General features: G+C 40.3%; 1 protein-coding gene across 5 annotated transcripts in view; it reads left to right on the forward strand.

Moving 5' to 3' along the window:
• The window catches only part of TESPA1 (thymocyte expressed, positive selection associated 1), a 37716-nt gene that overhangs the window by 11767 nt on the left and 11668 nt on the right, over window positions 1–14281 (forward strand). For all 5 annotated transcript variants that reach the window (XM_032173481.2, XM_032173480.2, XM_058426686.1 and 2 more), the window contains 8 exons: window positions 401–443; window positions 6005–6054; window positions 6656–6709; window positions 7468–7504; window positions 7748–7846; window positions 9967–10175; window positions 10674–11485; window positions 12627–12726. In XM_032173481.2, coding sequence (XP_032029372.1) covers window positions 401–443; window positions 6005–6054; window positions 6656–6709; window positions 7468–7504; window positions 7748–7846; window positions 9967–10175; window positions 10674–11485; window positions 12627–12725 — 1403 coding nt within the window. In that variant the 3' untranslated portion in view covers window position 12726. The remainder of the gene's footprint in view (window positions 1–400; window positions 444–6004; window positions 6055–6655; window positions 6710–7467; window positions 7505–7747; window positions 7847–9966; window positions 10176–10673; window positions 11486–12626; window positions 12727–14281) is intronic.

Genomic DNA, 14281 nt, shown 5'->3' on the forward strand with positions numbered 1-14281 from the left:
GTCATAAGAGTAAAACAAAAATTCTGATGGAAATAAATGCTTATTTGGTAGGAAGCAAAAAGCACAAAAACAAGATTGTCTTTCTTTTTCTTTTTCTTTTTAAATAAGAAGGATCCACCCTTGTGGGAAAGGAACTCTCAAAAGACAGCAGTGGGCCTGACATCTTGGGCACTTTCCAGGTTCTTGGGAGGAAGGGAGAAAAGAAGCAGAGAGAGAGAAGAAATATCTACTATTTTTATATACGGTGTATTCCTCTCATATCTTAAAGAAAAGCTTTATGTAGAAAAAAAGATTCATGACGCAGCTTATGTAAGAATAAACTTGTGGAATGGAATTAGTTGCAGGGAGGAGGTCTGATTTCATTCAGTTCTCACAGTGATCTAGTGTCTGACTTTTCTAGGGAATCCAATCAATAAAATTGAAGACTGGCTGCAGGATTGCGGGTAAGTGCTGGACAGGCAATGGGGTGGTATGTGGCTGATGGCTGAATTTGCTAACAGACACAACTCCTGGAAACTCAGAGACAGGAAGATGGATTTGATTTGGGCCTAAAGACTAGAAGTAAGGTTGAGATGGTGGTTGGAGGGGTGTTGCGGTTTTAGGGTGAACTGGTAATCACAATTGTGAATGAAGTGCAACTTGGGGCTAAGACTAAATTAGGCACGAGGTCTAGGAATAGAGGTTGGGTTTGAGCTAAAGCTAAGAGTGGATGGGGAATAGTTCCAGACCCCTACTCCCCTGACTTCCCCCTTTAGATTGGAGTCTTAAATTATGTTACAAAAGGAATTGGAAACCTGATCATTCTTGCTGAAGAGCAATTCATCTGTGTTATTTATTTCTACTGCAGAGCACAGGAGAAGCTTAGGGTTTTGACAGTCATTCAAAGCAGGGGGAGAATTGGAGCAGGCACTTTAAGGCAGTGCATTATCTCTTTCCTCAGAGATACTTTAAATTATGAGACCCCACAGCCCATCAGCCTATACCGTTCTTAGGCTCAGTATACCCAGACACAAAAGGAAGAATTCTGTGATCTATTTAGTTTTCTGTGTAATAATGAATTCTCAGAATGGACAACTTCTGCCAGCTCCTTATTTTCCCTCCAGGAATGTCTCAAGTTTTATATAGCCTTTAATCTAAACTCATCTATTAATTGGCATAAAGAAACCCATTCTTGCTTATTTGGTAGGAAATAACTAGCACCAAATAATCCAAGGTTGTTTATTTCACCTGTGCCCAAGAAGGCAGTGCCAGAAAGGATTTATTTTGTGTTTGTTTTGTTGTTTGAAAAAACCTATTGTTCTCATTGCCCTCATCTTATTCACAATTCATTGGTTTCAAAGTTAATTAGAGGACCCACAAAATACAGGAAGAAAAGAATGGTGGTAATCAGAATGTTTGCAGGTTTGGGTGAGAAGCCTAGGATAAGAACTGTCCTAGGATTTAAAATACTTACCAGATATGTACAGGGGAAACAGTCAGCTCAGTTAATGTCCTTATCTCATTAACTACTCTTGAGTCATCAATTCATGTCAGCAATTATTAATTACACTTTTGCTGTCTGATTATCTGAATAACCTAGAGGAGTGCCAAGTAGTTTAAAATATGCTCATTGACTTAGAACATATTTCATTCTAATTGAAAATAATAAATTCACAGAAATACAAGATAATAAACTCTAGAAATCATCTTTCTTCACTCATGCTCTACAAAGATAAACCCTGAACCAAAATTTATGACAAAAAGGTGGTCTGGTTAGTGAAAAGTCTCCAAGATTTGAGCCTAATTCTTGTGCTACTAAGTGTTTAACCAACCATAAGCAAATAACTTAAATTCTGTTCACTGTAGACACCTGAGCTATAAAGTGGGACACTTAAAATAATACAGTCTAAGGGTTCTCGTGAGGTTTAAATGAGATGATATATGTGTATGTGCTTTATGCTTTTAATAGTGAGTGACTGGTGAATTTTATAAAGGAGGAGTTTATACCTACCTATAATTCCACAAAATGTCTGTCTATATCTGCCCATCTATCTACATCTGTTTATTTATTAGAAAAAAATATTCCCAGAAATGATACATATTAACTCTTGGATAGTGATTATCTGGAAGAAGGAAAAGAATTGACTTTAGAAGTAAAATAAGACTTTAGTTATATCTTTAATATTTAATTTTTTATTTTACATTATATATTACTTAATATTTTATTTTTTCTGAAGCAAATATGGCAAAATGTTTACATGTGTGAAAATAGAGTGACTGGTGCCAAGGGTATCTGTTACATTTTCATTATATATCTGTGTTTTGAAAAGGTTTCAAATATTTAAACTTCAAAACGGCCATAAAGAGTTAATCAGCATACTTGCATTTGTCTTTGGAAGGGGAATTGTTGGAGTCAGAACATTTTCCAATTTCCTCTGTTTTCTAATTCTGTCTAAGTGTGTAATACTTCTTAATTGCATGGAAAAGCTAGAAAAATTAAAGGACGATAATGACAATGATTGATAGTGAGAGTACACTTGACTTTTGGTAATAGATAATGAAGAAGATAGAGGGAAAACGCATTCTAAATATGAGATTCTGAATTACCACAGTATTCCATGCTCCAAGACCACAGAGGAAAGAGGATAAACAAGGAGCCCACATTTACTGATTATCTATCCACTCTGACAGGTGCCCTGATGGGCACTTTTCAAATTTTGTTCCAAGACCATATAGTTTCCATTTTTCTTTCCAAATCCAAACATTCTCTGGTAGCAAGAGCATCTTCTTTTCTGACAAGCTCTGCAGGACAGTCCACCAACATCTCAGGCAATTTCGTGTCAATGTTTTTCAGTGCAATTGAATTTAGCGGCCAACTATTCTGCCACAGGATCTGATCATGCATGTCTTTGCAAACTATGCCTCTCCTTTTTTCTTTCTCCTCCTAAGCTCTCGGGATTTTCTGGGACATGACTGTGTTGCTCATGAATCACCAGAGGTGGGGTTGGGAGCCCAAAAATCATCTGTGTGGGCTTCAGCTTAAATCTCTGCAGGCAGGTAGCTATGGAAACATCTAGAAGAAGCTAAAAATAGCCATATACTTCTTCCCACAATCCAACCTCTCCTCCCTACTATTTGTTTATGAACTGCGTATACAGAAAGAGCAATACCTTGGCTCTTTCATTTGAGACTTAAAATGATGCTAAGGAATTTTTCAATGCAAGGGTGGGAAGAGGGGAGCAGCTATAGATCTAGTCCCTGGTCATTGATTTTATGGCCTATCCGATAACCCATGGAAGGCCTGGGACTTGAGTGATGGACATAAAGTATCAAATCATCCTCCTTGGTGAGAAAGCATCAATAGCTCCAGGCCCATGTCCACGCTGCTGTTGTAGGTTCCACAGACTGCCCCAAGACCCACCAGGGGCTATTCCTCATAAAGAGAATAGAAACACTTGGCACATTATAACTAAAGAAGGGAAATGTAGGATAAGCACCCAATAAAAACTTGTATCCAATGAATACAAGTGAGTTTTGCTTTGGACAAACCAGAAATTTTATCAGTGACATTTTAAATGTAAATTGTATTGAAGTTCAGCATACATATCAGTAACATTTTCCTTTCTAATATAAATTATATTGAAGTATAATATACTTACTGAAAAATAAATGAGTATTAAATATGTAGCTGAGGCCAGGCGCATGGCTCATGCCTGTAACCCCAGCACTTTGGGAGCCCAAGGCAGGAGGATTGCTTGAGCCCAAGAGTTCAAGACCACCCCGGGCAACGTACAAATACTCCATCTCTACAGGAAAAAAAAACAAAAAACAGTTTTTTAAAATTAGCCAGGCATGGCAGCACCTTTAGTCCTAGCTACTCAAGAGATTGAGGCAGGAGGCTCGCTTGGGCTTAGGAGCTCAAGGCTACAGTGAGCTATTCTCACTGCACTCCAACCTGGGAGACAGAGTGAGACCCTGTCAACGAATAAATAATAGGCAAATAAATAAATACATAAATAGCTCAATGAATTTTCACAAAGGGAATACACCCGTGAAACCTAAAGCAGAGCATCACCAGCATTCCAAACGCCTCCTTTCCGTCCCTTCCGTTCACTATCCTGCCTCCAAGGGTAACAAATACCCTGACTTGTAACATCATAGATATGTTTGGGATTATTTTGAACTTTATAGAAATAGAGTCATATAACATGTACTGTTTTATGTGTGTTTCTTTTGGTTAGCATTATGTTTATGATGCTTATCCAAGTATTCGCAGGCAGCAGTAACTCATTCTTATTATTGTGTAATATTAAGTTGTACAGTTATTACATAATTGTTTAATTTTATAATAAATAGGGATTTGGAGGCTTCCATTTCTTGGTTATCATGACTAGTATTTACTTGGGGGAACCTATACAGGCATGTCCATTGGGTACAACCTAGAAATGGAATTGTAGTCTATTTAAATTTTACCTCTAGTACTAGTAGGCCTTAGTAGTGGCACCACTGTGCAGCTACAACACAAGCATTAAATACAGTAGTAAATTGCAATATTCTAGTACTTGACTATATTAGCTATCATGCTGTTTTTAGTAGTAATAGTAAATATTATATTTACACATGTTTGTAGTATTATACCACAACGTATTTTATGTAATTATATATTAGGAAGAGAAAAATATATTTATAGTTCTAGATGCATTATTAGAGTTACCTATTCTTAATGAGCTTGCCTATTATTTCATATTTTATAATGAACCTTTGATGTAGTATTTTCATAAGGACATATGAAAATTCAGATTTTGATAAACATGATTGATTTTTTTGCTATTGAAAGGAGTTACAAGCAAAAGATACATCTATATCTATCTATCTACACAAACACACACACATATATATATATATATATATGTAGTGACTTATTTTGTAAAATTTAGGCAGAACTTGACCTAGAGATATTTGGTTAGTAAGCCTATTCCCACTGTTATACGCCGTGAAGGGATACTCCAGTGGCCTGAGAGTAATCTGGATTGCTGGAGACTGATAAAGAGAAAAGCTCCTTTAGGACCAGCACCAGTGGATGCACTTGAGTTTCTCTGCTAACTCACGTTACTGACCCTTTTCCCCTCCAACCTCCACTTGAGATTACATTTAAAGCACCATGAACAACTTCCATGTAAAAAGCTTTAGGAAAGCAAACTCCACAAAATTCACAACACATCAGTGTTTGAAGTAGACTTAGATGATGATAATATCTAGTGATCCAAATTCCCTTACATAATATTTGAGAACTAAACAGCCACAATGAGCCAGGACTAGAATCTAGATGTGCTGATCGCATTTCAAAGCCCTGTCACAGATTACTTCACACACCTGTTTTGGACAGAGAGAATTTCTTTCTTGTTTGTAAAACTGAGCTGTCTCTCACCACCATTTGTGCTGATTTCTGTTTGTTCTTCTGGTGGAGATGGTAAATGTTTGATAAGACCATGTCTGAAAATTTTAAAATATCTCTAACCAGGATACAATTTCTGCTGTTTCCTGAATGACATGATATTCAGCAATAACATGGTTCAGAGAGAAGGAAGGAAATGTGGGTAGTTAAAGTGATCTAAAACTTTTAAGAAAACCTAGAAATTTATATTTGTGATTTGGAAATTATGGCATGCAAACCCCTGCTTCTATGAATGTAATTCTCCAGTTTTGCTTCAATATTCTTTCTTTCCTATTTTACCTAAAGACCAAAGAATCATTGCTAAGTTGACTTTTGTCCTTTAGTCCTGTGGCCAGGACAGCAGAAGCACAATCTAAAATATAGTGCATTCCAGCCCCGGTTTCCCCAACTACTTCTATGAGTTTTTCAGACAAGTAACCACTCTGTCTTTGTTTTCTCCAACATAAAAGCAAATTAAATACTACTGACTCTCATTGGAAAAGAATATGAATATGTGTGAGTTTTTCCATGAAAAAGCTCCTTGGAAAATGTAGTAAGTGACTTCAACATATAAGACTGTTTTTGGTTTAGATACTCTGAAGAAGGATTTTCTGAGGAAGCAGGACAGTTTATATACAATGGTGAGTATAGGTTCTGTCCATCTATTTTTCTTCTACCTGGAGAGTGATATACCTGTGCGTGTGTGTATGTGAGTGTTTATGCACATGTACATGCATAGGCATGCAAAAGAGTCCCTGAGTGTTCTTAAACTGGCTGCAAAACACTGTTCGTGGTCACAAGGCTTCAGGAAATCCAGAAGAAAGCGCTGGCTCAGAGCTCACAGGCTCACTGACAGTCACAGGCTATCTCCTGCTAGTGGTTGCTCAGATAACAACCACTGCTACAGGAAAATAACTTTATAAAATATGTGTTGATATGGGTGTGAGTGCACACCCCCGTGTGTTTGCTGTTTGGCAGGGGACTGTGTACATAACTATGTGACATAGGGGAAAGGTTATAGGTGAATGCATGTGTGATTCTTTCTGAATCAAAAATGAATATGACTTCTGAGGTGATATATGTACAGTTTGTGGTAATTTGACAAACGTGGGTATCTAGTATGATTATCTGGTTGTGCAACTCTAAGGGCATGTGAAGATGTTCGTGTATGCAGGGGTGTGCGTGTGCATGTGTATATGTTCCATCCTGGTTTTCTGTGACCCTCACCTGATTATTGGACAGGCTTCTGCAGCCATGGAACCAGCTTTGAAGATGACTTGACCCTGGGAGCAGAGGGTAAGTGGCACAGTTCTCTGAGGTTGGGATGAGAAAACAGGATATACATTGGATGAATTCAGGATAGTATGGAAGTGCAAAACTTCAGAAAGAAACAGCCCATCCCTGGGATCTTATCTACAGGGAAAGGGCAGTCTCATTATCATCTAATGTAAAATACAGAAGGCATCACATGCCCAGAGACACCTCCTCATCAGCCTGCCATGACTCCTACTGGTTCATCACTAGAACTTTCCTTTGGCCCCTGGGATGATAACATATAAAATTACTATAACATTTGCTGCCCAGGTAGCTTTAAGACTGTTTTCTGTACAGAAACTCCAAACAAGTCTGTGAATTGGGTATAAAATAGAGACTATACTGCAGGAGGAGAAGGACATCAGTAAAGAACGAAAGCACAGCAACCTACCAGCATCTCTTGGGACCTGTAAAGATTTGTGTAGGGGGACAGGAACACTAGCCAGGAAGGCCAAATGACTCTATCCTTTTTAGGACAGAGGGGCTCTTGCCTAGACATCAGTCATGGGTCAGAAGTTCAGAGGCTTAAGGCCAGTTACTCTCTGGCATATCTGTCCCTATTCCAGAACTGTGTTAGGTAATCTTGAGGCCCCAAGAAGTGCAGAATTCATGGGGTCCAGCTAGCCTGTCACAGTCACAAAAGGAAACAGAGGGGACTGAGTTTTAAGTTCAGAGGGGCAACACAGGTGATTTTCATTTTCCCTTCTAATTTGCTCTTTGCTTCTCTGTTTCTTGTCCAGCCACACTACTGGCCGCCAATGGCAAACTCTTCTCCAGGTAAGTGTTAGGTTCAGCCAGGGTGAATGATGTCTCCTTTAAGAATCAGTGAATTGGGGTAGGTCCAAGAGATTAAAATAAAGAGCTAAAGATTCACATTAGAGAGTGAGACTTTCCAACGAACAACCATTGCATAGACTAAAAGGTACCCTTCAGGGGGTGAATAAGCCCAGCAGGGATTCCTTGAAGCCAGGGTGCAGACTGGAAACAAGATTTGTATGACATCAGCTTTGATCTCTGCAGGAGTTTCCTCGAGACAGCCAGGCCTTGCCAGCTACTTGATCTTGGCTGTAGTTTGGCTTCCAGCAGCATGACTGGGGGGACCAACAAGACTAGTTCAAGGTAGGTACTGAAGTTTGGCAGCGTGGAAGGGTGGAGAAGATGAGGAGCATAGGAGAATGGAACCAAGAGCCATTGCCTGTTTTTTCTGGGATATCTTACTGGAGCTTTTATGCACTTTTACTGCATACTTGAAAAATGTGACCATATTTGTTTCAAGAATTGTGAAAGATGCAGAGGAGTCTTCTCGGAGCTGAATACTATGTGTAAAATACAGGTGTCTCCTCCCACTGAAACTTGTACCCGAGGAGGTATAGTACTGGTACCATCACAGTTCCAAGACTCAGAGTAGGTGCTCAGTAAACAATGTATTGATTAATTGACTAATTTGTTGATTGAATGAAGCAATACAATATTAATTCATTCAGACAGGCAGGCCAGGCAATGACTATGGAATTTGAAAAAGATGAAGCAGCACTATTCACAATAGCAAAGACACGGAATCAACCCAAATGCCCATCAGTGATAGACTGGATAAAGAAAATGTGGTTCATATACACGAATACTAGGCAGCCATAAAAAGGAACGCATTCGTGTCCTTTGCAGGGACATGGATAGAGCTGGAAGCCGTTATCCTCAGCAAACTAACACAGGAACAGAAAACCAAACACCGCATGTTTTCACGTCTAAGTGGGAGCTGAACAATGAGAACACATGGACACAGGGAGGGGAACAATGCACACTGGGACCTGTCAGGGGATGGAGTGAGAGGAGGGAGACCATTAGGAAAAATAGCTAATGCATGCTGGGCTTAATACCTAGGTGATGGGTTGATAGGTGCAGCAAACCACCCTAGCACACGTTTACCTATGTAACAAACCTGCACTTCCTGCACGTGTACCCTAGAACTTAAAATAAAAACAAAAATAAAAACAGAAAAGATGAAGCAGACGAATAGCTTGATCCCAGGAGCTGAATGATTTAATAGGGTGGACAAAATATACACACAAATAACTCTTTAAAAAAGATGAAAAGTCGGGAAAACTAGTATGATATAATGAAAAGTATCTGAAATTTGAAGTCAAAATTTGAATTTGAGACCAGGTTCTGAGACTTAAATTTTGTCACATGACCAAGTTTGGTAATTTATCCTCACTGAGCCTTAGTCCTAGTTCACACCCTAGTTCAATTTAATCAGAATGTCTGGAGATGGGATTCAAATATATGCATTTTTAAAGCCTGCAAAGGTGACCCTAACATGTAGCCATGGTTGAGAAACACTGATCCAGTTTTATGCCCACAATTCACAGATAGGGAAACTTAGGACCATGAAGATAAAAGCTGGCAAGCACAAGAGTAGATCCAGGGATTTTGACTGTCCAGCTATTAGCTAAACAAGATGGTCCCTATTTGATCAAAAAGCCCAGTATACTTTCTGAAGAGAGTGATAGTGATTATTCAAAGCCTCAAATAATAATAGCTTCCCTTAGCCTCACTGTCTGAAACACAATTATTAAGCTCTAGTGTCACCCAGGTTGGTGGAACTCCTATTTAGACATAAATCCAGGTTGATACCATAAAGAGAGAGCGCGTGCACGCGATCTTCTGTGACACAGGACTTCTGTACTGAAAATAGTGCTAGAAAGGAGCATACTTCTCAAAATCAGGTTTTGGATGTACTTATTGAGTACTTATCTACTATATTGATTACTTTTTGCCCTAAGATCAAGAATAAAAGTGTTTACCTTCAGGGGTTCTATGTTTCTTACATGTTCATTGCTTAGTTGTCCCACGCAACAACCACTGGGGCAAGTCGGATGGCAAATTTGGGAACTGAGCACTTAATGATGCAACTGTGAAATTTATTTGTATCTATACTCCTCTTATTTTTCAAAATCCTTTCATATTTACTTAAATTTTTATTCATCTGCAATAAGTTGTTCAACGTACTGTACTAAAATTTTATTCAGTTTTTATAACTAGGGTTGGATTGTAGTTTCCATGTTTCCGACAGATAACTTAGGTTCAGAGAAGTGAAAGCTTTTCTCAAAGTCACAGTGAAAAGTAGAGAAATGGACAGAAAAGAATTTCAGTCTTCTGACACTTTTATTAGATATTCTGATATTCTGAATTACCACATGTCTCAAAGTTGTCCCTTATTTACCCAAACTCCCTCATTTCAGCATCTCAGAAATTCTGGACAAAGTGCAAGAAGATGCAGAAGATGTCCTCTTCAGTCTGGGCTTTGGCCAAGAGGATCACAAAGACACTTCTCGGATACCCGCCCGATTTTTCACCACCCCCTCTCAGGCCAAGGGCATTGATTTCCAGCTCTTCCTGAAGTCCCAGGTGCGGAGGATTGAAATGGAAGACCCCTGCCTCATGCTGGCCAGTGAGTGTCCCTCCCAGGCACCTGCTCTACTTCCCTTTTCCTTTAAATTTTCATAGCAGGGCTCAGTGGCTTCAAATCCCACTTTCTCTTGGTTATCTTTAACCCTTTGCCTATTGTGTCTATTTCCTCTTATGTTGTCTTCAATGAAGATGGAGAACTCTGTCTGATTCTTTCTCTTAAAGAAATAGCCTGCAAGAGACTTCAGGCCACTACTGCTTCCTTTAGGCCTTCTTGCCTTTCAGTCAATCATGTCAGCATGATGTCTATAAATCTTTCCCTCTTTTTTATTTCCCAGTTGGAATATCTACATGGGATGGGGTGTCAAGAAGTCACAAAATTCCAGAAAAAGAGTGTTAGAAATCTAAAAAGGAGAAACACTAGTAGGAAAATTGGAAGCTTCTCCCTGAATTTTGAGCTTTGGGGAGCCTTCTGAAGGGAGAGATTTTAGAACATTTGCTGATGAACCCCAGACTCACCATCTTTAATTCTTGTACCCAGGCAGGTTTAAGCAGGTGCAAACACTGGCTGTCACTGCTGATGCCTTCTTCTGTCTCTACTCCTATGTGTCTAAGACACCTGTCCAAAAGTTCACACCATCCCACATGTTCTGGAATTGCAACCATCCAACGGATGTGCCATCCATCAGGATTCTGTCCCGAGAGCCTGAACCCCACTCACCCAGAGACCGCCTTCGGAAAGCCATCTCCAAGATGTGTCTGTACACATGCCCCCGAGATCGGCCACCACTACCCCACAACACCCCCAAAAGGAACAGTTTGGACCAAGTTGTGTTGGAAGTGATGGACAAAGTGAAAGAAGAGAAGCAGTTCCTCCAGCAAGACTCTGATTTGGGTCAATTCTCACAGGAAGATCCTGTGCCCCCTGTTGAGGGTAAAAAGTTGCCCAATTCTGCCTATCCATGTGTCCTCTGCTGCAAAGCGGAAACACAGCAGGGGATGTCCACAGTGCTGGCACCATCACAAACTCTGGATTCGAACCCCAAGTTACCCTGTTGCACACATTCTCTGCCCATAGAAGATCCACAGTGGAGCACAGACCCAGCTCAGATAAGGAGAGAGCTGTGTAGTCTACCAGCCACCAATACGGAAACCCATCCAGCCAAGGATGAGACTTTCTGGAAAAGAAAGAGCAGAGCAAGAAAGAGCCTGTTCCAGAAGAATCTCATGGGCAGAAAGGTTAAGTCCTTGGACCTGTCCATCACCCAGCAGAAATGGAAGCAGAGTGTAGACAGACCAGAACTGCGTCGGTCTTTAAGCCAGCAGCCACAGGACACTTTTGACTTGGAGGAGGTAAGTGGGTTGGAGGTGAGGGAGAGACTGGCAGAGAAAGGCTGTAGATTCTTTCCCAGAAGATGAAGGGTTAGGACCCTTGGGGGAAAAGAAATCCAGGCTTCCTGTCCTAGCCCGATATACCACTTTCTGATTTGAATTCAGGGTTAATATACAGGGAGAAAGAGAAAGAGGCCTGGTTTCCTAAGAGCAGCCGAGTTTTCAGAGCCCCTTTTGTAATACTTACCTGATCTGATTGCCATTTAATATTCTCATTAAGTACACCTGTCATTACCATTTGTTGTGGTCCTCATGAGATTACAAATGGAGAGCAGGTTTACACAAAGCTAACCACTCTTAAATAAAATAAATTATCCCTTACCTTGACAAATATCTAACCATAAAGACCTAGAAGTCCAGATTTCAATCTAGGATTCTCAGACTCTTAGGACTTCTGTGCTAGAATGTGACAGTGTGAGCAGAACCACTCCCCAGCTCCTGACCTGTTCCCTTCTCTTCCCGTGCCCAGACCTGTCCTATACCATAAGGGACCTTGCATGTCCATGTTTGGTCACCCGAGCCTGCACATCCAAATGCCACAAGCTCCCACCTACACAAACAGCCATTGGTCATCATTTGGGCCTAGGCTGCATACACTACTGGAGAGGTCAGCCCTTGAGAGAACAGTCATCAGGCAAAACCAGCGCACATTCCTGCAAGCGGCTTGGGGCCATTTGACCAGCAAACTTTGTGATTCTGGGTAACCAAAGAACGTTCTAGAAGGAATAGTGCAGGACTAGGTGGGCACATTCTCTAAGTCCACCAACTCTTCTGATCCTGTAAGACTCAGAACTCCTCTTGCCTGGGTCTATGGAAGGTACTTCCACGAAGTGTTGGGATCTCTTTAAAAAGTTTTTAAATCCTTGCCACAAAAAGAAGCCGTGATTATTTGAAATATCATTTGCATGTATGTCACCTCTCCTTGAATGCAGAGCTACACCTCTGCTCCTGTCTTCCTCATTACTGTGTCCCTGACACCACAGAAGAGGCTGTCTCTCAAGTACACTCAGCCTCCTTCCCCTACAGCTACCTGCCACCTGCACCTTTCCTTACCCCCTTTCCCCCTTGGCGCTGGCTGAGTTCTGTGGGATCTTGGTTACAGGTGCAAAGCAACAGTGAAGAGGAGCAGAGTCAGAGTCGCTGGCCCAGCAGACCCAGGCACCCCCCCCACCACCAGACTTTTGCTGGCAAAGACTCGTGAAGTAAGTGGGCGTCTCTCAGGCGTTTCTCAAACCTGGCTGCACATTGTAATCAAATGAGGAAGGTTTTTTTTTTTTTTTTTTTTAAACCCATAATAAAGGGTCCCACATCCTGTAATTCTGATTTAATTGGAAACCAATGACTAATTATTTTAAGCTTCCGGGTAATTCTATTATGGCTGGAAAATACCTCTCTAGATCAATGATGCTCAGGCTTTGGCAGGCATCACAATCACCTGGAGGGCTTGTTAAAATACGAATGACCAGATCCCAACTCCCAGAGTGTCTGATTGATTTGGCCTGGATAGAACCAAAGAATTTGCATTTCTAAGAAGTTCTCAGGTATTAGTTCTCAGCTGTTGCTGCTGGTCTGGTAATCACAGTCTGAGAACTGCTGTTCCGGGAGACATTGTGTAGAACTTTAATATTCGAACCATAGTCTACAGATACAAGGAGCATCAGCATCCCCCGGGATTTTGTTAGAAATGTGGACTGTCAGTCCCCACCCCAGACCTAATGAATCACAGTTTTACCAAGATCTTTAGGTTAGATAATTGATTGCATATTGAAGTTTGAAACTCATTGTAGCAGAAGTTTTGTAACGGGTGAGGACCAGCCATGGAAATCAATATCCCAACACCTGCTTTCAGCTATGTTCTAATCAGCCCACATCATTGGACTCAGAGCAGACTCCTCAATGTACCTCACAGCTATGCTCATTTAGGGTCTCAGCTCCCTTCTGCAGCTATGGTCTGATGAAGGTAGCGCTCCCTCCCTTTCTCAAAGCAGGAAATGAATTTCACATTGTTATTTATTGCAGCTAAAATTTCTTTCCTCCAGATATGAATTTTTCAGTATTAATTTTTTCAGAGATATCTCTTATACCTTTAAATAGTTTGGCCAGGAATTTATTATTTAAACTAATGAAAATCAGTCTTTCTGTGGTTTTAACCACCTATCTACTGCAACCACAAAGAAAATGGCATAAGGGATAATGGTATTTTCCCCAGATAGCATAAATTAAAATCTTTATTGAATTAAGTAAATAAATCTTGCTTAGAGATTCCTTTATTTTGGATATCTTGGTACCATTTTCTGCATTTTCTAGTCTAATTGTTTTCTTGGTTAATACTCCAAAATTTCAGCGGTACTTGCTCAGACACACAAAGATATTTACAATTCTAACTGTTTTAATTCTAATTCTCTGTGGTTTTAGGAATCTAATCACTCTTGTTTCTCTCTTACCTACTACCTACATCTCAGGGTATATGAATCATATGTATATATTTAGTCACTCACAAAAGAGGTAAATAGAAGAAGCATCAATACGTCATATGCACTTCAAGAAGTTTCAGATGGTTTCAGTTGCTGGTTTGGCACGTTAGGAGCTAGAAGCGGCCACTCCACCCGAACAACAAGTAAAAAGCTGAACAGACTGAAAAATTAGTAACCATTCTGGACCCATCAGAGAAGTGGGTCACAAGGCAAACCACTTCTCCTCAAATTAGAGAAACAGGCAAATGCAAAGATTTATGACTTGTTAGAGCAAAAACCCCAA

This window comes from Hylobates moloch, unplaced genomic scaffold, assembly GCF_009828535.3.
Source record: "Hylobates moloch isolate HMO894 unplaced genomic scaffold, HMol_V3 SCAFFOLD_13, whole genome shotgun sequence".
In the NCBI taxonomy this organism is placed as follows: Eukaryota; Metazoa; Chordata; class Mammalia; order Primates; family Hylobatidae; genus Hylobates; species Hylobates moloch.